Genomic DNA, 25,135 nt, shown 5'->3' with positions numbered 1-25,135 from the left:
GTAATAATTGGCAGTAATAATTTTAAGTATAATTCTAAGAAATGTCCCGGTCTGCTAATCTGTTTACACGTACCGCGCCATGTTTTCTTGGAGAGAAGTGGTCATGTGACCAGATATGTCACGTTCGGTGACGTGTATTAGCAGAAAAACTCTTTCCATGGCGCTTTTGCGACACATTTCAATATCGAAACATCTGAAAATCCTCCTCATGAAAGCGTAACAACTTTTCAGCGATATTTTAATGTGTTTTTGAAATCCAGGTGTTTCCATTACCAGTTTTTATTGTGTTATTTCAATTTTGCGCATTTCCGAGGGTAATAGAAACACCGCTACTATCGCGCTTAACTAAACACTTAACTAAACTCATATCCGAACGTGGCCCGGCCCGTGTTAAATTATGTAGAATTAGGCTGGGATGTGACGAAGCCCATCCCAGTGGTGGCTGCCTGCTTCAGTAGCTGATGGTGGCTGACACAAGGCAGACTTACTTCAGTCACATTCAGCATTACAACAACGGATTCGACCAAGCAGCAGAACCTAGTCAGCTGGTGCCCTTCTTTTGTCTTTGGTGCAAAGGATCAGTTTCAATAAACACACCTGTCTGATGAGGTCAGAGGTTACATCTGCTGTACAAAGTTATCCTCATGTCATGTTTTTTCTGGCCCCACTCAGAATACTGAACAGGCTGAGAGAAGCACGCCCACTCTTCAGACCAGGCGTAGTTATTAATTTAAATCCCTCCAGTTACTTTGACGTCTGCCTGACTCTGCCGGGACCCAACGAGGATAGAGTTTGCTGAATATTGCCTCGGCTGTTCTGGGTCAGACTGGTTCAACTCCTATAACAGCGATTCCATCAGCTCTGCTCTGCTGCTAGAAAGTGGAGAAAATATCGATTATGGCTTCAGCTGACTTTGATCAGCTTGTTTTATCGTTTGATACACTTTATTAACGAAATCGCGCACCAACGTCATGGGGACTGTGGGAATGCATTGATGTTTTCTTTGAAGACATCACAGCAGATGATGAAAGGCTGCTATAAATGTGCCTGTAATCAGACATACATTTTGGAGGCATGCAGGCAGTCTACTTCTAATTAACATTCAGTGGGAGACGTATGAGGATATTGTCGGGATCACAAAGGAAAAAGTCAAAGTACAGCTTTTTTAAATCCTCCAGATCACTGCAAATGCCCTAAAGATGTCGTTGCATCATGACTGTTGTCTCCTGAGCACCCAAATGTGTCAGCAATAGTTTGTAGACCATGTAATGCAAATTATATTTTATTCAACAAAAGATGAAAAAAAATAGTTGTAAACACAATTTCTGTAGAATGTTAGACACAAAGCAACATTCAATATGGCCCTAAAACCAACACAAAACAGCATATTAAAGGTAGGGGAGGCGATTTTCAAAAGCTAGCATGATTTTGAATGTAGCCTTCCTGTTGGCTCCGCCTTTAGGCCCCTCGCCCCTCCCCTCTGTGCGCCGTCTCACTCACATGCACGAGCACAGCTGCTCCAATAGCAGACCTCAGCGCATCGCTTGTATTGTGTAGAAACTTTGTTGTCTCATGTCTCAGCAGTAAGTAAACAATAAACTTTAACATTATATATGCGAGGGTTCGAGAACGAGCAAGGAGACAGGGAGATGTGCTTGGTTAAAAAAAACGGTTTGTTTCTTTTCCATTGGTCGAAGTTATTACAGGTTTATAGCTGCTACAGATGACTGATTTTCTTCGTTCCTAATTCAGAACACGTAAGATCTTAATTTCTGTCAGGACATAAAGACAATTTCAACCAAAAACCTAAAAAGTGCATCTGGAGGAAATTGCCTACCCAAGCTTTAAAGATGAAGAGAAAAGCACATTGGATGTAAACAACAAATATACTGTATGGTTATATGGCATATTAGTGTTGTTTTGAATTTGATGATTTCTTTTCTGTCCAGTAGATTTAATATGAGTTGTTTTGGGGTTTCTTTGCTTCGGCTGCATTGGAATTCCTTCTTCATCTTTGTGTTTATGTACTCTGCTCCATCCTCCTGCAGTGACTACGCTGTCGATGTGAGCTTGTAATAATCTAGTTTCTCTTTGTAAATTCAAACCACTACTACAGAAAGGTATAGTTGTCTCTTTAGGCTTGTAACATTTAAGGATGCTTTTATAGATCTTACTATTTTGATTCAGGATCCCCCCAGGATAGGAAAGAGTAAGTTCCTAGGAACAGGAATGCCTGTGCTTCCTTTATGTTAATATTAGGTCATAAAAATATTTATATTCAAAGAATGATTGGTTTTGATGTAACATCCAGGCTAACTCTTTGGGTTTTTCTTTGTAGTCACTGTAACAGTTTGAGATATGTAAACATTATCCTAACTTAAGTAATAAATTCTTATTTCGAATATTAATAATAATCGTATTTTGAATAATAATAAATCATAATAATGAAACAATTTTACATGTCAAAAAAGTCTCATGTCATGAAGGTTTTTATTGTAAATCTTTTATTGTAGGATGCATCACATGTGCTTTAATGTCCTAATTTTTGTGGCTTCAAAGCTGAAGATCAAATCAATTCATTAACCCATAAATAAGTGACTTTCTAAGAGTAAATGGAGCCTCGAGAAATAAAGAACACAGTAAATAATACTTTCTTAAACATGTAACAACACTTTTTCATAGTTTGTATCTTTACATATTCAAGTCTAAAATGTTAAATACAATTGTGAAATTTCTACAAACTCTGTTTATCCTTGAGATAATGATAAGCACCTATAACGATATCCAAAATGTTCGATTAAAACACATTTCTGGAGCCAAATGTTAAATCAATGATAAAAAAGAATAATTTTCAATACAACATAATCAGCAAAGTGTTAGGATTGTATACTTCCACAAAGCAATAACAACAACCAAGTATGTGCACGAGTTGATTGGCCATTTATTCATCAACAGACGAGAAGATAAATCATGCAGTGACGAGAACTGCAAACACGAGATCACTCCAGTCCTTGACTCTGATTAGCTTTAAGTGCAAGCCATCATTTTCATTGTTCACTGTTTTTTTTTATTGATTGAGCTGATGAATCTTTGTCATTCCAAGCATGACTGTTGATAAGAAACGCTGTTGAAATAGTTCATATCGTTTTGTGTTAGTATTTGTCATAAACACTATACAACATAAGAATAAATTACAAACAAATGGCATATTGCAAACTGTTTAAACAGCTTCATTTTTATTTTTGCACTTTTACTCAAAGTAGGTTGTCAATCAATCTCATATGATGATGACTTATTCTTTATTCTATGTTTATATCAGGCAGCTCCTGGTGTGACAAATGTCCTGGTTGCTTGGCAACAGGTCTCAGTTTAAAGTCCAATGATAAGCATGACGACCAGGGTGAGAGGACAGGGTGATGAGTGTGTACAGCTCACATATACACAGATCCTCACACACACATTTCCCATTTCCCATTTATCTTGCAGGAAAGGGATTAGACTGAGCCATCAGTAAACTCCTCAGGGTAGCGGTGACATTAAACACAGCAAGTGTTTGAGACATGGATGTAGGTAGCTCAGAGCAGCCATACCTCTGGACAACCGCGGGTATTTCACAACTACTCAGCTCCACATATGAAACATTTAGCATCAAAGGCATTCAGGTTTGGCAGTGGGACACACACAGTGAGCTCTCTGAAGCTGGAGCTCTTCACTGTGGCACAGTTGGAGGGAATCCAGAACAAGCTACATGGGAAATAGAAACTATAGCATTCATGGATAAACTGCTAATTAATAGCAGAGGTTCGTTTGCCATAATCTAGCCAGCCGTTGATACAAAGTCATGTCCGTTTGTTGCTTACTATCAGAATCAGAATCAAATCAGAAAATAATAATAATAATTTGACATTCTTGGGTATATTTTCACAGTTAGAAATAGCCTTAGCCTATATCAGAGGTGGGCAACTTCTATCACAGCGGGGGCCACAAAAATGTGTTTGTTTGATCGAAGGACCAAATTATTAACCTTCATGTCCTCATTTAGAATAATTACCAATCTGAGCATTAACACAAGAAACAACAAGGAATTTTTATACTAATTTTGTGTGTTTTTCTGTCATTCTGTGTATTTTTGTTGTTCTGTTGCTTGTTATGAGGCATTTTTTGTGCATTTTTTTTCATAACTGTTTTTGGTTGCCATTATAGAGTGATTCTAGAGTCACTTTGTGCACAAATATTGTTTAGTTTTTTGTTTTATTTTACTCATTTAGTATATTTTTATTTGAGTCATTTTCATATTTTTGTTGTCTTTTTCTGTAATGTATATTTTTTGGAGTCGTGTATTCTTTTTTATCTTTCAGTTGTCTTTTTGTGCATTTTTTGTGTTTTATTTTACTCATTTAGCATATTTTTATTATAAATACATAAATACCGTGTGTGTGTGTTCCCGTGAAATGTTTGATGCGCTGATAACCAAACTCCATAGACATTGTAGCGCTAATCAGAAAAGTAACAAAACTGCGCAAAACAAAACGTAAAGCTCGTGTGTTTACAGTTTGTGTCTGCTTGGCTGTGTGCGCAGCGATTGGCTCTGGCCGCACACGTGACTCTTGCTCGGGTGAGGAGCTGTGCAGTGAAATAGATATAGATGGTGCGCTAGCGCCCCCTCACACCCTGAGGTCAAAAGTTGAATAGGTTTCATTTCGGGGACATCCAGAAGTGGAATAAAATTAAAATAAACATTTTGAAATTACCAAATTACTCCAAAATCACAGATACACACACTTGGGGTATTTGGAACCCGTTGACCAAGTTTCAGGTCGAACTCGCACTGCGTCGGGGAGATATTTGCTCCACACAGAGACACACATGGAAACAGACGTTCCTTGCTTTTTAGATAGATTTTCCTGCAATGCTGTAATTCTTTGTCATTTTTAATGTATTCTTGCATTCGTTACGTGTATTTTTTCTGTCATTTTGTACGTTTCCTTTGGGGGCTGCAGAAAATTAGACCGAGGGCCGAATGTGGCCCCCGGGCCGTCAGTTGCCCATGTCTGGCCTATATGTAAATTTGTTTAAAGCTGTTAGTATGTGAGTTTGACTGTGTATACTTTTAAAACTTTAATTGCACCCAAAAATAATGTTTAAACGGCCTTATTTTTGGGTTCACGATGAGATAAACTGTATTTTGTCATGTATTCTCTCTGTATATAATACCTTTTTACATTTTAGGTTGCCTTTTCAAATCTGGCCAAGGACACCAGATGAAAACTAGCCTCTTTTGGCTAACTTTGGCTGATTTCAGCATGACTCTTCATTAATATACATTTTCCTTTTAAATAATCAATAAATTCAATTCAAATTCAATGTATTTGTTATTTTTCTAGTTCGCAAATTATTATTTTAAATCACATAAACTTTTTTTGAATCAATTTTGTTTGAAAACCAAGATTTGATTGAATTGAAATGAAAGATGTACTATTTTACAATAAAGTGGAGTGGTTCTGATAACCTATCCAGTGGATGAAAAATTAATGCCAAACCCTAAAAGTAAACTGAAAAAATTATATAGGAGAAAACATAATTTCTGTGCTTTGCAAATTTAGTCAAACACAGCATTAAACAAATTAAATTAAATTAAAACCTTAAGCTACAGATTTCAATGATTACATAGATATATAGTAAAGGATCAAAGCATCAAAGTATCTGACAAGCTTTATAGAATAAAATAGACCTTTATTGATCCCCAGAGAGGAAATTCACATTTGCAGCGACACAATATAGAGCAGAGAATAAGAACATAAATAAATACTAACAAAGGATAATAGTGCAAAATGTAGGACATACATAATTTAGAAAAACAACAACAGCAGAAAAAAACAACAAATGTGCAAATGACAATAGAGGAATTATAGAAGAGAAGTACAGAATGATCTAAAAGAAACTAATATATGAATATTAATATAGATATGTAACAATGTCCTTGGCTGACATGCAGTAGAGTGACAGGGAGAAAAATCTAATGTGCCCTCTCCCTCACAGGTTGAGTGTGTCAGAATAATAAAAAAGATCAAGAGTTGGTCTGGCTCATTCAGAGGCCACTTTAAAGTTTGTAGGAAGCTTGAGTTCATTTAATTTTCAGTGGCACTTTAGATGAAATAATTCCCAAAATCACTCCCTCCTTACTTCCAGCTGCACTGTTGTTATACATTTTTTTCCCTCTTTTGTCATAAACACGTCTGCTTCTTGGAAGATGTAACGACATTTTCTTACCCTTCATGCGTCCCAGATTGTTAACTCCTCCCTTCCTGGTGACAACCTTTGCTAATCCTGGCTGTGGTTTGTAATGAGCAAATCCTCACAGCTTTCATGAATAAAATAAGACTTGTGTCTCTGTCTGACTCATCCTATTAATCCATATCCACTATTATGTTTTACTACAGTTTATATGGACTGTCACATATTTTTAAATGCTTTCTTATCTTTAACCGTCATTCATTTATCTTGTGTACCTGCTTTTTTTTTTTTCCTGCTGGGGTCCGCTAGTGAATAGTCCAGCTCCCAAACACAAACCTATTCACTTACAGGCGACTCATATGCTATGATAAACTACCTAAATATATGTTTTGAAATGCAGGAAGGAGGTGGAGAAAACCTTTGCAAGCCAAAGGAGAACATGCAAACTCCACATAGCAGAGAAAAAAGATTTCTGACTACAAAAGCAAGAAACCACAACTGGGTACCGGGAACCCTCAATACTAGGGGTGAGAACCTCTGGGTACCTCACGATATGATACGATACGCGACACAAAGCTCACGATAACGAATATCTCACGATATGATGATACTGCGATTATCGATATATTGGTCAGAAATCAATCTCCGATAATCTATGACATAACAAGAAAAAAAAAATCTCTTAAAGACAATAAATTGAAAAAGTGTCCAATGAACAGTGACACTATTTTATTGCAACATTTGTGTTAATAATTGTCAACATATTAATGTAAATGAATAAGTATCTCTGATAGTGTTTTCTGTAAACAAAAAATAGGGTCTTTCTTACCAGTGACACCATTATAAACAATATATTGGTTCCTTCAACAAACAGTGACACAATTTCTGTGAAGACCTACCTGCACATTTTAGTGAAAAAGCAGAAAAAGTTTGTTTTGAAAAAAAAAAAAAATCTTAAATCCAAAAAAGCACAAAGCAAATTGATAGTCAAGAGTGCAAAAAAAAATATCGTGATATATTGCTGTATCGAGATATCGTCACACTCCAACTCGATATTTTTTCTAGTATGAAGCAGTATTGTTGATTGATTCTTGTTCAATTTTGACATTTTAGTCAAAGCATTTGAATGACATATTTTTATTTTATTTTTTTTCTTTGTCTGCATATGTTGTCAAAGGTCAACACTACAAGAAGTGTAATCTTTTAAAGACAGCAATGCATGTTTTGTTATTGCAATTAAAATAATGAATTTATTTTATTGCATATATGTGACCATCACTTACCCTCCCTAAGGAAGGATAAGAAACATTTATCAAGAAAAAAGAGCAGTGCAGAAGAGAACATGTCAGTAAATACATCAATCAAATATTAAGTGTAGAGGAAATATCAAAGGCGAGATAAGAAGTCCTCACTTTCCAAAGTGTCGGGCTGATTTAGCAGATAATCTTTCTACATATGCCAAGGCCCTTCATGTTCATTTCAAACTCTAAGAGCTACAATTTAAAAATAAATAAATATTTTTAAAGGTTTTCGTTTAGTTTCTTCATGTTTTTATGTTATACTAAAACATATGTATGTTATGTGTGTCAATTAGCGTTTCTCCTCAAAACCAATCCTGTCTTTTTTTTTTAAATTCCCAATCAGTTGACAGGCTGTAAAAGGGTGGTTTGATTTTTCAGATTCCTGTTAAATCACACTACATCAGTGTCATACATGTTTATGACACTGATGGCGGAGGCGGGGAAAATGCAGCACAACAGAGTGAGAAAAACAAACAGGTCTCCAAAGTGATGGAGAACATTTCTGAGACAGAAACCAATGTGCCTATTATGAGAGTGGCAGGATAAATAGGCGGGAGGATGAGCCAAGGGCCTGATGGAGCACTGTAATCACTGACAAATTGCAAACCTTTGCAGCGACGCACAAACACTTTACATAATGTATCTAAAAAGTTATGCGTGTCACATCTGAAGCAGAAAAAATTCAAAAACTGCAAAAAGAAATCGTCAAATGGGATTATGACGTAACTTGGCTTGAGTTGAACAGAACTGATAATGAAGGACTGTGGAGTAGGGCTGGGCTATACGGACAAAAACTTATATCTCAATATTTTTTCTCAAAACGGCGATATACTGTCATAATCTCAATAATTTTAATTCAACTAAAGTCTAAAGACAATTCTGGGTTAAATTTGCTGATGCAAAATGCCGCACAGGCACATTTATTAACAAACAGCTGCACAACATGTTACAATTTTGGCTTTTTCTCCTGTAAGGGACAGCATGTGTGAGTGAGTTCTGTAGTGTGGCTTGTTTAGGGAATCTTGGGGTCAGGGCCCCATTTGGCATTGCAAGACACTGGGCGGGGGTCGCTAGATACCTTCAAGGAACAATTTGAGCCTATTTTTCTTATTTTTACCCTTTTTCTGCAACCACACCAAACTTGCCATATTTTATCCCATGTTAATCACTTTTTCTTGCTATATTTTTGCTCCTTTTCATTTATTTTTGCTACATTACTCCCATTTCTGCCGCTTCGCCATCAAATTTCTATGCCTTTTCTGCACCTTTGTCCACTTTCAAGACATTTTCAGCATTTATAAACTAGGGATGTAACGATTAATCGTAAGGCAGTTAAAAATCGATTCATCGGTATCACGTTGATAACGATTTTCTGAAAATTGAATCGCAGTACTTTTTTAAACAGCAGAGGCCGATATATATATATATATATATATATATATATATATATATATATATATATATAAAAAACAGTGCAAGTCCAAAATACATTTTCAGTTGCACTTTTAAAAAGAAAAATAACTATTATGTAGTTTTGCATTATTTATTATAGAACCAGAATTTAAATTAATAGGCTTCTTCTTCATTTGTATTATTCCTTTATTTATTTCATTCAAGATTTATTTTTAGTTAAATTGCATTGTTTTGAATAGTTTATCAAGGGATTATTTTGACAATGAAAAATAAAAGGAAAATAGAACAGTATTTTCTAGTTTTCTTCCCCAAAAAAATAAAGGAATATTTTTCAGTCATTATTTGACTACAGTCCCATTTTGTAAAATAAATCGTGAGAGAATCGTATCGTGAACCCAGTATCGTGAATCGAATCCTATCGGGAGTTGAGTGAATCGTTACATCCCTATTATAAACCCTTTCCACCACTTTTCCCATAGTGTAGCATATAATGACCCATTATTGTCACTTTTAACCTCTTTTCACCATATGTTTATTTTTGCCAATTTAACCACAATCACGATTTGTCATGCCCATTATTTGCAAGTTTAAACTAATTGTTCTTTCTTTTTAAATTACATTACCCCAACACCCTAAAACAACAATTTTAATATAAAAAAGCAATAAAAAATATGTATATAATGATATAGGCGATATTATAATTTTCCATATTGCCAAAATAGAAAACTCAATATATCTTGAATCTTAATGTATTGCCCAGCCCTACTGTGGAGCGTGTGTACCTGTAGCTGGGTCCATTGTTCGCTCTATCAGGTGGTCGTCTTGATGAACCCACTCGCCGTTGCATTTAAAGTAGATTTGCGTGGCAGGGGTGGAACGACAGGTCAGTGTCACTGGCTTGTTTTTAACAATGTACTCGTCCTCTGGCTCTACCAGGAAGTGAGGTAACAGGTCCAGAAAAGCAGCAGGAAGAGTTGCTGTTGCCGTGTGCTCGGAACCTGATGGAGAAAAAAACAAAACCAGACATTAAAAAATTACTTTCGTCATTTGGAAAATACATTCTATATTTAATGGAGTGTAAATTTTCGCTTGTACATATGCAAGCGAACGAGAAAAGGAAAAAGAAAGAGAGAGAGAGACGGGGACAGATGGACAGACGAGGTGAGAAAGAGTGACAGAGCTGAGTAGAGTTGGCAGTGACAGAGCTTGGCCTTGTGTGCTCTTGGCTGCGTCGGAGGGATAGTGGAGTCTATGTCTTTACTCCAGCTCTTAATCACAGCCCTTAACATCACTGCTGATGGACCGGCAGCCATAAATCCCATCTCTGTGACTGGACCACTTCACAAAGTGGTATACAGCTCTAACTCTCCCACATTAAGCACAACAGGGCAAGAGGTGTAGAGGTTAAAGATGAGTGACGGACAGCCTGTCAATTTAGATTCACTTCTTATTTAAAATTTATTGGTTTTTATTCATTCAGAACCTGATGGGTAACAAGGTCGTTTGTGAGAGATTGATATATTTCCATGATGCAGAGGTAAAACAGAGCAGGTCTTGCAATATGGCATTATGCTATGTTTGGTGTACGTACTAAAAAACCTTAAATGCCAACACTGAACGACACAAAAAAAGCCTGCAGCGCACACGTCCTTCCTCCCAGGACAGTTTCTCTCTCTAAACATATTAGCCTGATGTCAGATACGGCGAGAGGGCACCGAACGGAGTAAAAAGAGGGAAATAACCTCTTTACACCAGTGGCACTCAGGGGAAACCAGTAAATCCCCAAATAAAACCCTCTTTAAAGGAGTGTGATATTAATTTACTACCCTGAATCCAATATGGCTGACATATCAGGCATAAACTACCTTCTCTATCATTCCCCCTGCAGCAGGACGTCCACTCTTTGCAACTCTTCTACTAAACCTCCTCTGACTGTCCACCTATAAACTCTATTAATGCATACAGCTTGCTGAAGCCCAGGCCAAAGATAATATTGAGGTTTTTTAATAAATATATAAACATAAATGTATGAAGACATGATGTGACAGTTTCTTCTCTAATAGATTAATGTTCCTCTTTTTTCCGTTTTCTCTCTCTCCCCTCTGTGCTGATGTGCTAATTCATCAGGGTGAGATACTTTGAAGCACAGCACCGCTGCTGTCACTGAACCCCATTAATGTTTTGTGTACATGTTTAACTCTTAATGAAAACTAAATGTTCTGTGTCCAATGAACGACATCTATCACTCGCTGACACTTTGCCATTTTCCCATTTTCTTGCCGCACGCATTTGCAGAGACAGATCGCGCGGCTCTATTCTAGACAAGACAACTCACTGACATTTTTTCCTCTGTGTGTGTGTGTGTGTGTGTGTGTGTGCAGGCTCGCATCTTGGTGTCCTGGAAAAGGCCATGGTTCATCATGAATAGTGAATGTAATGGCTCTAAAGTAGAGGAAAAACGTAGCTAATAAACAGTGTGGGACCAGTAGGTCATGTTGTTTGTAAATATGTTGGTTCTAATGACAGCAGCTTCTTCTTCTACTGATTTACACTCACAGCTTTGTGACAGCAGCCATTAGCTGACTGGGCTGACCAACTGCACTCACTGCACAATGAAGACAACCACTCACTTAAACAGAGGGCTGGCTATCCTCTCCTTACACCTGCCACCTAGGTAATCGTCTCAAATAGGACAGATTTTGAACATTGGCTGTGTTCGAAATGGCATACTAACAGACTACTCATACTAAGTCTGACATCAAAATGAGTATGTATGTAGTGATAAGTATTAGGGATGTCCGGATACAACTTTTTCACTTCCATTATGATACCGATATTGCAGCCTTGTGTATCGGCCGATACCGATATTGATCCGATATGATATCAGCACGGATCATACATACTTTTATTACTTATTTTGTAGTGTAATGTTAGAAAAGGCTTGATCAAGTGATGTTACTCAGAGAACAATAGTCAACAACAGTAGGTATGAGAAAAACTGACCCATTTATTATTAACCAATTGGTTACATAAATGTTAACCTTCAACATAAGATCTGCAGTATTCTACAATTGAATAAAATAAATACAAAATTAATTATAAGACCAGCACCAACGCTAAGGTGTAATACCGCCACCAACTTTGTTGGAGTATGAACCACAGTCACCTATGAATAGAAATGCTGGAGTGGTACATTTCATTGGAGCGCTTATATCTGTGATTTTAGATGTCGTCCAATAAAATGGCAGGTCTCCAAAAGTCTCTGAAATGTCGGCATGAAATGTGTTTCAGCGAGTTTTATGAATCAAATGACCACATGTTGATATTATACTTGGTCACTTTCTCACTTCAAATGTGTTCTGAACTTTCAAAGGTAGAGAATCAATAGAGATATTTAGCCTCAATGTGCTTCAGATTTTGGTCGTTGTAGGTTCCAAATGCATTTTGGGAAACATGGAGGTATACTCATTAGGAACAGCCATCACCCTAATGCTCCTAACCATACTTATAGTATATAGTAGACAGTATATACTCATTGAGTTTGTAGTGCATAGTACAGAGTATATCATTTCGAACACAGCCAAAGAGTGAAACAGAAGCCACCGGAAAACTTGACGATTCCTAAAGTTACAGTTTGATGAACTAATGTAATCATCTTGCCGTTGGCAACATTCAACCCTAACTCTCAACTTTTGATGAAATTCTCAATTTGTGTGAACTTGCTTGTGTTGCAGAGGTGTGTGTGTGTATTTCCTCACATGTGCTTTAAGGTTAATGAGGTTAAACACGTAATTTCTTTGCAGTAGTAAATTGTTGTTTTATGGGAGGACATTCAAGTCACGTACTGCTTTATGTCAAACCTATAATGGAGGGCTGGTAAGTAGTAAATTGGCTTAGATTATCGTTATGAGCTAAGATGCTTCAAAGTCAAGGTCTGCACACAAGCAGCACACACAAATACTCATATGCACACACACGGGGAGTATCAACCACTTAACAGACTTCTTGTGGGTCAGTGCACAAATCAAATAGACATACAGCAGCAGCACTGCATGCAATGCATTAGATCCCACGGAGTGTGATGAGCTATGACCGCCATTAATCCTCTATTGCACCTGAGCCCAATACTGCAGCATTTAGTGTATGCACAAACAAACAGAATGCTGAATGTCTCTCTGGGTGATCGTACAGGCCAATGACCACAAATTAATTGATACACATTGCCTGAGGTGCTGTAGGCGCCCAGTGGGAGCCTGAATCATCATTGTTCCTCCTCCGCCCCCTCCTCCTCGCTCAAAGTATGATCTCAGATTTGTTTGCAGATGCTGAGAAAACAAAAACATACTCACGTACACATATTGACAGAAACACACAACAAGGGTGTGCCAGCTGTCAGTGTGTTGAGCCATGATGTCTAGGGCAGATTTCCCGCTGTACACAGACCAACATGTCTCATCTGGCCAGCTGACCATGTCAACTCCATCCACAGGAGCGGAAGAAAATAAATGATGCAGTCAAACACGTTTTAAAAGGACCACCATCCCACAGATCTTGTCACTGTAGCTCAAGACAACACTGCTTTTTTCGACTCTCCTTAGGGGTATTCCAGAAAGGAGGTTCAACCAATGATCAAGTCCATCCATAAACTCTGGGTCAACATACCGCACGATGGGAACCTCTGGGAATCATATTCCATTACATCTGGTATGAAGTGGGTCAATCAACCCTGAGTATGTAAACCTTGGGTTACTTACTGTACGTGCATGAGAGCGATAAAAAGCCATCATAAATGGAGCAGAGAAAACACAAACTACCATGGCAACCAGCGATTTATTTCACCCGACGGGTGAAATAAGCAGGTGTTTCAGGAATATGAGCCTGTTATAAAGGTGCATTCCCACAGAAACAAACGCCCCTTCAGCGATTATAGTTGCTTAAATCGCCCGTGATTAGTCACGCTTTTTGGTTGCTTCATCACTTCATCGCTCCAGTGGCATGACGACCGTGGAATAATATGAATAGTATGTGTGTGCAGCACTGAGAGGGCTGATCACTTCACTCTTGCCTATTTTACTGCGGTATACGGTATTACTGACTAATTAATAATTATGACGTAAGGCTCAGTCAGTGTCACAAAACTTTTGATTTGTGCCTTCACCGTTCTGAATACCAAACACTGATCAGATTTTTGGTTTGCCCGTTTACATTACTAGTTGAAATGTGACCTGTATCAGACTCCAGTGTGAATGGTTTGTGGCTCTAATGTGATTCGCATCAGCATTCACACGTCGGTCTCAGAGTTTTTGTGCAGGTGTAGAGGAGGACGAGGAGAAAGAAAAAGAGAGACAAACATTTTGGGCTTTTTGTGGTGCTGATTTGCTTTTAAACACAGACCATTTATGATATGAACCTTATTCAATCTTTGACCAGAACCCGACGAAGCAAAACTGAAACCTACAGGTCAGATAGACATTACGTATTTATATCCGTGCCCGACTTAAAACCGACAATTAAAACCTATTTTTCCTCATACAAATGACATATTTACGTTTGTTTTAATGGTAAGCCTGCTTTTATCCACAGACATCTGTTAACGTCAAACACAGGTGCGCGCCGCAGCACCAGAGACAGCAATGGATCTATTTACATAATCCACGTATCAAATACAAGGATAATCCATGTTCTTGTGCAAAAAAAAAGATTGATTCAATAGCGGATGCTTGTGCTTCAAGCCTGTCATAATTCGTTCCCTCTCTGCTCCGATCAGAGCTGTCACAGCTGAAGCCGCTCATTTACACAGCTGTTGCTGGACATAGAATCATGTTTAGGCATTAAATAAATTATATTTGATATCTATTTTTTTTTTTAATGGTATTGAAACTGATACCGTTGTTATTTTATGACACCGCCGTATACGGTATTACCCTATTTACCGCCCAAGCCTAAGCTCCACTTGTACTTACAGTTTAAATGCTCAACTTACAGAGTTACTAAAGGATGAGTTCACTCAAAATATAATTAGAATTTAAAAGGTTTATTCAAGGAATATTCTACTTTCATTTGGCCCCAGTAAGTTGGGGAAGTGTACAGAACCTCGCACTGCAGCGGCTATAAAGGCAGTGACGGCCGCTTGATTTTTGAATGTAATGTCGTCGCCAGAGTCGTCTAGACGTCCAAAAAAGACAAAGAGATGAAAAAATGACAGTCTTTACTCGAACCCCAAACTATGTAATCAACTCTACGGTTGATAACTATACATTCAGCTGTATTACAGTAAGGAAACCCAGGTAGAAACGCAGGGTTTCTAAGACAAAACCTGCCAGCGAGCAGGTTCAGTTGACAGAGAATATTACCATGGTGACATACTCAGATAAGAACTTACCTCACTTTCAGGAATGGGGTACTCAGTGTTTCCCTCATTTGAGCCTGAACATACTCAAGAGTTTGAACTTAACCCGCTTTCTGGAATACCCCTCTGATCACAGCTTACAAAATAAACATTTAGTATTTTATTTCACTTCTATCTTCTTGAAAAACAAAGTGAAAACTGAAGTATGAGGGTGTGAGTAGGGTGAGAAAGCAAAGGCAGAGGAGGAAATAACCCTCTTTTGTGTTTCTGCCTCACATTAACACACCATGTGCCCTTTGGAGCCAATTATGGTTTTTTTTCATACAACATTTCTCAGAAGAAAAGCTCCATCAAGCAATCACTGGGTGTAATTTACATCAAAGTGATAGACAGCAGCTTTAACTAAAACCTTCAAGTGCTTTATGACATTATCAATGTTCTATGAAATGAATTTAATCAAAACTTAAATCAATTTCATACTTAAGGGTCAACAACAACAACAACAACAAGGACAAGATCAGATATCAACCACATTGATTGGTGCTTTCTATATACAAGTGCTTACAACACAAAAGAACATCTTTATTCTTCCACCACTCTAACCAAATGAATGCCTGTCATGTAGAGATGATACTATTCAAAGACAATGCATGATTGAATCAAACGCTTTAAGCAGCAATCGGAAAAGCTTGATATAATACCATGTATTTTTCTCCAGCACAAAAGATAGACGCATGTTTGTCTTTGCATGACAAATATTTACTCCTTCACATGTCTAGAACACGGAAATAAACTTCCAAACATGCAACCAATCATCAACACACACACCTTGAAGCGCACACACCTAGTGTGGTGTCACATATGCATGAATACATTCTCTCCTGTACAGTGTACGGAATTATAAAGGCGCACAAAATGCTCACAAAATGTCTGTCTATTCAGTAAACCTTATTAAAATACAACAAGGAATCAGGTGTGTAAAGTCCTGATCATTAAGTTTTGATGTGGGAGGGAAAAGAATCATATTTCTGTCAGTAAACATGCACCTCATTGGAAATGGCATTAAATAAACATGTAAGGGAGCTGGAACCTATAGCAGCCTAAACTATCATATCATGTTTGCATGGATGAGAAGAGGATAGTAGTGAGGAAAAAATAAAACCTAAAGAACTAAATCCAGAGGGAGGCGGTGAGCCTGGAAGAACGGGGGTGATATGTAAATGTGTCTCACATATACCACATGTGACATTAATACAGTCTTCTCCTATTTAATTGAATCCAGAAAATTGGCTCCTAAGCATGTACACTGATGAAAAGCTGTACATCTGTTTGCATATATTCATGGATGGATCTTAATAACATGCTGCCTACAGTGAGCCTGAAGAGAAGACTTTCTGTAATCCGCAGCTTTCGTCAGTACGGGTCACGTCGCCAACTTTGAGAATTGCTTTCAAACGCTGGCAACCCATATCATCTCTCCTCAAACAGGCAGCTCTTTGAATGCAGTTTTTTCTTCTCCTTTTAAGTGTCATTAAACTGTTTGTCAACTCGAGGAAAAAGTTGAAGCTTGTGTTATGTAAATACCGTGCATAGGAACACGGTTAATGAGCTTCACACCTTTGAACAGGAACTTACACATATGTTTATTCCAGTTGGTTGATTCTTATTTATTAATTTTCCTTGTCATCTTTTTTTTTTTGAAGAAACGTCTCAGCAGGGGGCACTGTGCAGGAAGACGACTTTGCATCCTCTACCGTTGACGCCAGCACTGACACTCCCAAACTCCTTCCCTTTGGATCACCTTTCAAAGCGGGATCGTCTTGAAAGATAATAAAGCGTTTTAAGTCCCTGACAGTGAAATTACGATGATATTTTGAAAGGTGACTGAAGGTGCGCAAATATTTTTACCTGCGCAAATCTTTTGGATTTGTGCAAATGTGTGTGAAAAGGTGGCTGAAAGTGAAGCTTAACAAAAGCAACAGCTGGGAGCTGAAAGACAATTTTAACCTTTAGGAGTTGATTTAGTGAAAGTTTATGTTTGTAAAAGGCTTTACTAGCAGAGCGGTCTGATAGTAAATTGGTAGATATTGAAAAAATATATTTCATTCCTTTTTTCTATTTTGCAAAGTGAGGCCAGATTCAGGCCAGGTGGTATTTGCTTTCTGCACCCTGATAAGTTGTTACACTCCCTTGACCAATCAGAAGCCTTATTCTGTGCATATCTATATTAGTGCATGGCAAATCCATTAATTGAAAGCCAGCTGTGTTTTCCTCCCTCTTGCTTGTGCACAAACTACTGATGCGATAAACCACCCACACTGAGCTAAAATGAAAGCTAACTCATTGTTACCCATGAGCTCTCATATCACACATTTAAATATTATTCAATTATTATCTTAAATAATGTAAACAAGAAAAAAAAAAGAATATTGTGCGAGAAACATATATGACAAAAGTTTGGGTACTCAATGCATCATGCATTGTCTACATTGTGTGTCAAAATTAGCCTTTAAATTATAAGGAAGTCCACAGAGTTGACATAATCAATGCCAGATGACATTGATCACATAGTAAAGCTTAATTACGGTAACTTCTCTGTTGCTCTATATGCAAACTTTCTTCTTATTTTGTTAAATACAACATTAACAAATAGATCAACAATTTGAATAATGAACTTGCTTTTGCATGTTGTGAAAGGATGATAATTTGGTGGATGACACATGCTTTCAGAGTTCGTCAACTTCTACTAAAATGATCATTAAAGACTCACTTTACTCACTTTACACACTCTTGTCCTTCTAGATTAGTTCTGAGCTAATGCTTGTAAGCATCTATTTTGTAAATTAGAAGTTTATTGAAATCTGTTTTGACTTTCCAGTGAACTAAGCAACAGCAGCAGTAACCTCACACTGCATTACTAGCTAAAATATTCTACTCATGTTACGCAGATGCTGTCTTCTCTAATTACAAATACGATTGCCTAGGAAGTTAAGTATAAACATGCTTAGCAGCTTTGTGAATAAAATACATTTGTGATCATAGCCTCATATTAAATAGTAACTCTCTAAAAGATGTAGAGCCTAGTTTAGATAGAAAAAATGCATAATTCAAGCCCTGAGGGAAGCAAAGATCATGTTGCATGATGTTGGGCTACCTAAAATTAGTTATGGTCTTCAAAACAGCATAAGCAGAAGTAATATTCGACTTTAAATGTAAAGATAACGTTGATACCTAATGTTTAGTGTCCTTTCTGTGTAAGGTAATTTCAACCACACACAAAAAGCAGCTGCAATAAAGATCTAAGTTAATTTGAGAAGGATATGGATTTTTAAAATGTCCCTAATTAGCTTCTGTAAGGGCCGAGTAGAAGAAGAAAAAAAACACTTTGGCTCTTTTAAAAGAACGACCAAATATCCTTGTGCTGCAATACTTAAAAGCTTAATGTCTGGGGTTCATCAAAGCCTCACCTGTCTGACACATCAGTGCATGCCGTTTGTCAAAAGAGCCACAGTGATTTAAACACATTTGACTTAATAACTACACACAACTCTCAAAGGGAGTGAAGACATTCTGAGTTGTCAGGAGGGGGCGGATGCAGTTGTGGTATTTGCTATCCAAGGCACGCACACGCTCATGGATTTGTCGTCCCTGTACGCTCGGTCGGAAACAAGGTTATCCACAAGCAAGTTGATTAGAGAACTCAGAACAGGCCTGGGAAGAAGAAGAAGAAAAAAAAAAATTCCTAAATCTTTGAAACAGACCCTGGGAATATTGTGAGCAAGAAAGAAGGAAACAAGTCTAGAGATGATTTAGATTACCAAAATAATCCTTTAATTGCCAGATATGCCTACAGCTAGAATCAGAGGTTTCACACAGAGAGAAAAGGAGACCAACTGCAGAAAGCCAGGCAGACTGCCAACTAGATCAAGACCCATAAACCTTGAAATAATACAACGACAGAATCACTGTTAATCTATATTGTTTATTCAAGCGGAACAACACAACCTGCACTGCAGCATTGAAAAGCAACCTGGCTTGTGTTCCATCACTCATACTGGAATGACTGTTACTCAGAGAGTTTTGTATTTAGATAAAACGTTTCCCATCAGCTCTGCACTGCAGCATCCCCCACACACAAAAATCTACACAACCCTATTCTGCAAGCTGTCTCAAAAAATATGCTGGGGAAAATAGAAAACCATAGAGAGTTTCTAACTGCTGATGTCAGCAAGACACACATGAACTCAATCCCTCCGCTGAAAGGGTTTGTGACACTAACCAGTGCCAACCACTAAAAACACGGTCTAGCTTTCTCCTCCTTTTATTCTCATCAGTCACTGCCCACCTGTGACCAGGAAGAACCTCACACACCGTGAGATACGGCGTCACACACCCAATCGCACACGATAAAAATAAGCAGGATTAATAACTCAAATATTATCAAGAACAAGGTTTAAATATGAGGATTTAACAGCCAACAATCAGATTCCCTACACTGAGCTCATGACAGTAAAAGAGTAAAGATTAAAGAATACATTTCTTAGATCCAAAAAATCATAGTGCTCTAGAGTTGTCACAATACCAAAATGTGTAACCACGATACGATACCAGACAAGTATCATGATTCCGGGTAATATCGCAATATTGAAGCTTTTTTTTATTATTATTATTTTTATGAACTGCAATGTATTTATACAAGTTAGAAATACTTATTAATTACTTAGTGTTGTTTGGTGCATGATAAGAGTACATGAACAAAAGCATATAAGCAATAAAAAACTAATAAATGAAGTTAGAATTTATATGTTTGAAATTTAAAAAAAAAATTATCATTCAGTTTCCTTTGCACATCAATTTATGTTTAACTAATATCAATAATGCTTGTTCTCTAACATAATAAACCATAAAGGATAAAATACAATAAACAGGAACTGATTCCCTGAGAAAACTACATTTGTATGCATTTTCTGGGTGACGTCACTGGTGTTTTATGAGATTGGATGTGATCCCTCCTTTGTATGTATATAATTTGTAAATATTGTTTGAACATGGTAAATATCTCTCTAAATAAAAAATTAAAAAAATAAAAATTTAAAGAAAAAAGATTGCTCTGAGTCCGTGTGGAAAAAACAAACAAAAAGTGTTTCTTCCTTTGGCTCCTATAGCTCCTATAGTAGGAAATGTTACAATTTGGCACCGCGGTGTACCGTGGGTATCGTGCTCATTACAACTTTACAAGAGTTCACTTGAAATGTTAACCCTAAGCAAGCCAAACTTGATCATATATGGTTTAAAAGTGATGTAAAAAAAAATGATAAATGCATACAAAAATGTTTTCTTATTCTTTGGACCAATTGGGACGCTCAGTGTTTGGATGTTGGCTTCTCTTTCAGAAGACAGCTCGTTTTTATTGTTCAATTGTTTAAAGGGGACATATCATGGTTTTAAATCCTTCCTTTTTACATATAAATCATACAGTTGTGGTCTATATAAAGCGGAACTGCAATGCTTGGGTCTGAATTCCTCATTATTATAGCTCCACAGGCCCCTTTTCTGATGTGCTTCTGAGAGCAACTCGTTTTGGTGCGGTCTCTTTAAATGCAAATGAGACACTCCATACCCCGCCCCCTCTTCAGGTGACACTCGGTTCAACTCCACCCTGCTCTGCCATTTTTGTAGTTTGATAGAAGAGATACGGCTATGTAGCGGCGCATAAACTTTTTATTCAGAGGTTATTTACAAAATGTCAACAAAGGAAGACTTGTCCATCCAGCCTTACATGTTCGAGCCAGAGTCTGACCCGGCGGAGCGAGATGAAAATGAAGATGATGAACCTGCAGAACCCTAACAAGTGAGCTAACACAAGCACCGAGCTAACGCTAGCGCCAAGCTAACGTCACGAAATGCATTTTAATACAGTCTTTTCAAAGACAAAAATGGCAAAATGAAATGACTAATGAAAACTTTAGACTTAAATTAAATCACGTAGGCCATATCATCAAGGATCTAAAACGAGCACACAGCGCTAACATATGAAGTCTGAAGATGGTGCAACTGCTAATGCTAACAAAACAATGACAGGGACGTCTTATCATCACACTTTTTAGCGTTATTTACAGCTTACCGAAGTGCTCTGTTTGTCGTCTCCAAAGATAGAAGGAATTGAACCCTCAATCAGACAAAGTCTTTCGGCAAGTCCTTCTTTATACTGGCGGAGGTTGCAGAAGCAGTCATCCTTGAAGTGCTTCGCGTACACAAAAATGACCTTACCCACAGATGTGGGTACATTTCAGTGAAAAATAAAACTCAACCAGGCACTTTGAAAAGGTTCTGATGCTGGGAGACGGTGTAATGAAGCGTGTGGGTTACTACATCCAACAACCGAACATTTTGACTTATCCTCTTGTAACTTCTGCATCCTGGAGCTTGGACTACAAAATAAAAGCGAGAAATAAAAATGGCGGATTGCTCGAAGTGTTGGACCTGGAGTTGATGTCCTAATTTGGCAGTTCCGCTGCAAATACTGTGACGTAATAGTTCAAAAAATGTAATAGAGAATAGAAAAATCATAATAGATTGAAAAATATGAGCAAAACATATATATAAAGATATCTACGGAGCACCTGAAGAGACTAATTTGATTTTTTTCTGTACTTCTAAACAATCTAAATATACAACAAAATGCATTTAAGGGCTAAAAAAGTGGATTTAGCATGATGTGTCCCCTTTAAGGCTAATTAAGTGAAGTAAGACAAAAGTTGCCTTCAAAGCATATTTATATGATGTGTGAGCTTATGGCATAATAATAAAACCACTGGCAGCAGCATTTTTTTTGTTTCTTCTGCTTTTGTTCATTGCCATCGTAAAATGTTCTCAACAAAAAAACAGAAGAATTTATGTTTAATTTCATGTTATAGGAGAAAACTATTTGTTTTAATAATATTTGTGCAATATGTGCACTGACCAGTGCAGTGGACACAAAGCCATTTCTCTTTTTATCGTTGGGTGAATACAAAGGCTCAACTTGTTTTCGTTCACTTAATGAGCCGTAAAAACACAGATGCACGTGTAATGCCAACTCCTGACATCAAATATAACTGCATCCCCTGTAATTCGCAACTATGAAAACAACAATGAATCCTCCTCTGGCCGTGAGAAATGCGGCAGCTGCACATGTAACGGCACCATTATCATCAGACAAACATGTTTACTACATTGTTAAATGTTCAATGAGAGCAATTACTCAAATACAGCAGCTACAGACCTGAAAGAGGAATATATATCTGAGAATTATGTAGATAAGCATGAACCAGTTGAGAAATGGGAAGCTGTGCTGGTTATCTGAGATGACTTTCCCTCCAAAACATCAGTGCTCTATTAGGGTGTCTACTGTACAAGCGTTGGTGGTTCATATTGGGAGGAAAGTCATTTCAATCTGAACCACTTTTTGATTATTCCCTAAGATTTGGCCCTTTTTCCTTCTTGACATCAGGACCAAACACAAAGACTCACTGATGACGCTGATACATTAACACAAATCCATTTTCTCGAAGGGAAAAGGTTTTTTGCTTTTTTGAGTGAAAAGATTTTGAAGATAAATGAAATGAGGCACTATTAAAGTATTTGGCAAAGAAACTCATGTAAGAAAAGTCTAAAATAAAACTCCCAGTTATGTATTACTTCGAGAGTAATGTTGTTTTTGAGGCCAATTCTTGTATCCTGTGCTGCAGTAATCACCATTGTAATTTGTACATGACTCCTCACCCACTCACATACATTAGGAATGATGAAAATACATGCAGTAATGCTCTGTGGACATATGAGTAAGCAAAGGTGATAATGATGGGAACAGATGTGCGGTCAGCACAGACATTAGGGGTCATTAAGATGAAATCAGCAGGAAGTGCATAAAAATATGAACACAAGCCACTTACCAACAGATCCAAACAAAAAACAAATTCCCAGAAGGCCATTTGTCTGTTTAAATGCAGGACGGTACCGTCTTTAACTGCATTGAAAGTGGTGTTAAAGAATGAAAGAGGAGATGAGTGCAGAGCTTGATCTAACTTAACCCTGTAGATCAGATGTGATGTCGGAGGCTTTGAGCGACTTCTGGCGCGGACTGCTGATGCCTACATAAGCAGCATCCTCTCTAAACTCTCAACCTAAACACAGTTTTAACATTAAAGACTGAAAAATCACCTTGACAGTATTCAAACAGATACAAATACGTTTTCAGCAACGCAGATAGCATGCCAACGATATCGTGAAATTGTGAAGCATAGATCGTTTAGGGAAATTAATGACACAGAGGAATCATCATTAGGAAGAACTACATCTGAACTTCAGTAATCATGAATATAATGTTCATTACTCTGAGATGGAAAGGTAGCAATTAAATCTTAGTTCTTGCAATGATCTTTTAAAATGATTTCTCCTGCACAAAATTGTGGATGTTAAATGTTTTATGAGGCTTAATAATTCCATAAAACATTTTGTCACTGTAGATATGCTAGATTTTTTCAACACCTTCCTTAGGAATGGGTTTATACAGATTTGGTGATCAAGGCTTTCAAAATATCAGATGCATTATTTATTGTCTTATTATTCTGATTCTCTAGTTTTTTTTTGTTTTTTTTTTTAAGAGAATCCTGGACCAAAATGGCCTCAAAACACAGTACACAGCTATAAATATACAATAAAACAACAAATAACATCTATATGACACTATCATGAGGGAGTGGGTGATGCTGATGTTAAATACACTACATGACTCAGAAACAGCAAATATGTACGACAGAGAGGAAAGCAACAGCATCTTAAAACTTTGAGGAACAGATGGAAAAACTAATGTTTAACCATATTTTTTTTTAAATCTAATAATAAGGTGAAAAATATGACGATACTTGTTGTAAATCTTTACTGCCATCGTAGGAGAATACAGTAGGATAATGTTGTAACAAACATTTAGGATGAAATCAAGCATGTTTTTACATATCAGCTCTTCATCAATGAAGCCTGCTGATTCAAAAGTCAGGCAGAACAGGACACTATAGTCTATCACAGTGGTTCTCAAACAGTGTGCCGTGAGGCTAGTCCGGGTGTGACAACCATACATTATTGCAATACACAACTACACAAAAGTAACTATTTTTAATTGACTACTTTGTATGCACTCATTTCATAATACAGAGGCAAACTCTATACCTAATTTTAAAAATATATATATTTCGGTTATAATTATTTCTTGAGTAATATTGAAAGTTGTCTTTGTCACATTTTATTTGGCATTAGTAAATATTATACACATTTCCAGATAATGTACATGATATGAGTGATAACACTTGTCATAAAGGCTATTTTGCACAATTGGTGTGCTTTCTGATTTTTACTTGTCCTTTGGTGTGCTTTGGGCACAAACAGTTTGGGAACCACTGGTCTATCATAAGACTTACATTTTCCTAATGGGGACCATTCAAGAAGTTCCAAAAACAGATTTGCCAATGATTGGGAAGAGCATGCACAATCAGTGACAGGGAAACACAACTGTGGGTGGCACTGAACCCTATTTTTCATGATGAGTAGCAGGCTCACTAACCTTTAGACCCTCAAATCTAATGCAATAACCTAAATTCTGAGGGGAAGGGGGGGGTCTGTGTGTTTTTAGTACTGATAATAGACTAAATCCCCAGGAGGACTTGAGTAAATAATACTAGTTTACTTCCCTGCTAGCACTGGTACAAGGAGCGGTGTGTCTGATCCAGATAAGCAGCACTCTGGGATCCTCCTCCTGGGCCATTTCAGCCACTGATGATCGTCTGGCAGATGTGATGAGATG

General features: G+C 37.4%; 1 protein-coding gene across 1 annotated transcript in view; it reads right to left on the bottom strand.

The window, feature by feature from the left end:
* Positions 1–25,135, bottom strand: part of unc5a (unc-5 netrin receptor A) — a 166,417-nt gene that overhangs the window by 69,015 nt on the left and 72,267 nt on the right. Inside the window, exon 2 of the mRNA XM_028459108.1 lies at positions 9,731–9,946. Within this exon, the coding sequence (XP_028314909.1) occupies positions 9,731–9,946 (216 nt within the window). The remainder of the gene's footprint in view (positions 1–9,730; positions 9,947–25,135) is intronic.

The sequence above is a fragment of the Gouania willdenowi genome, chromosome 10 (assembly GCF_900634775.1).
Source record: "Gouania willdenowi chromosome 10, fGouWil2.1, whole genome shotgun sequence".
NCBI classification, from domain to species: Eukaryota; Metazoa; Chordata; class Actinopteri; order Blenniiformes; family Gobiesocidae; genus Gouania; species Gouania willdenowi.
Note: the sequence above shows the minus strand (reverse complement) of the source record. Positions and strands in the feature narration are given on the sequence as shown.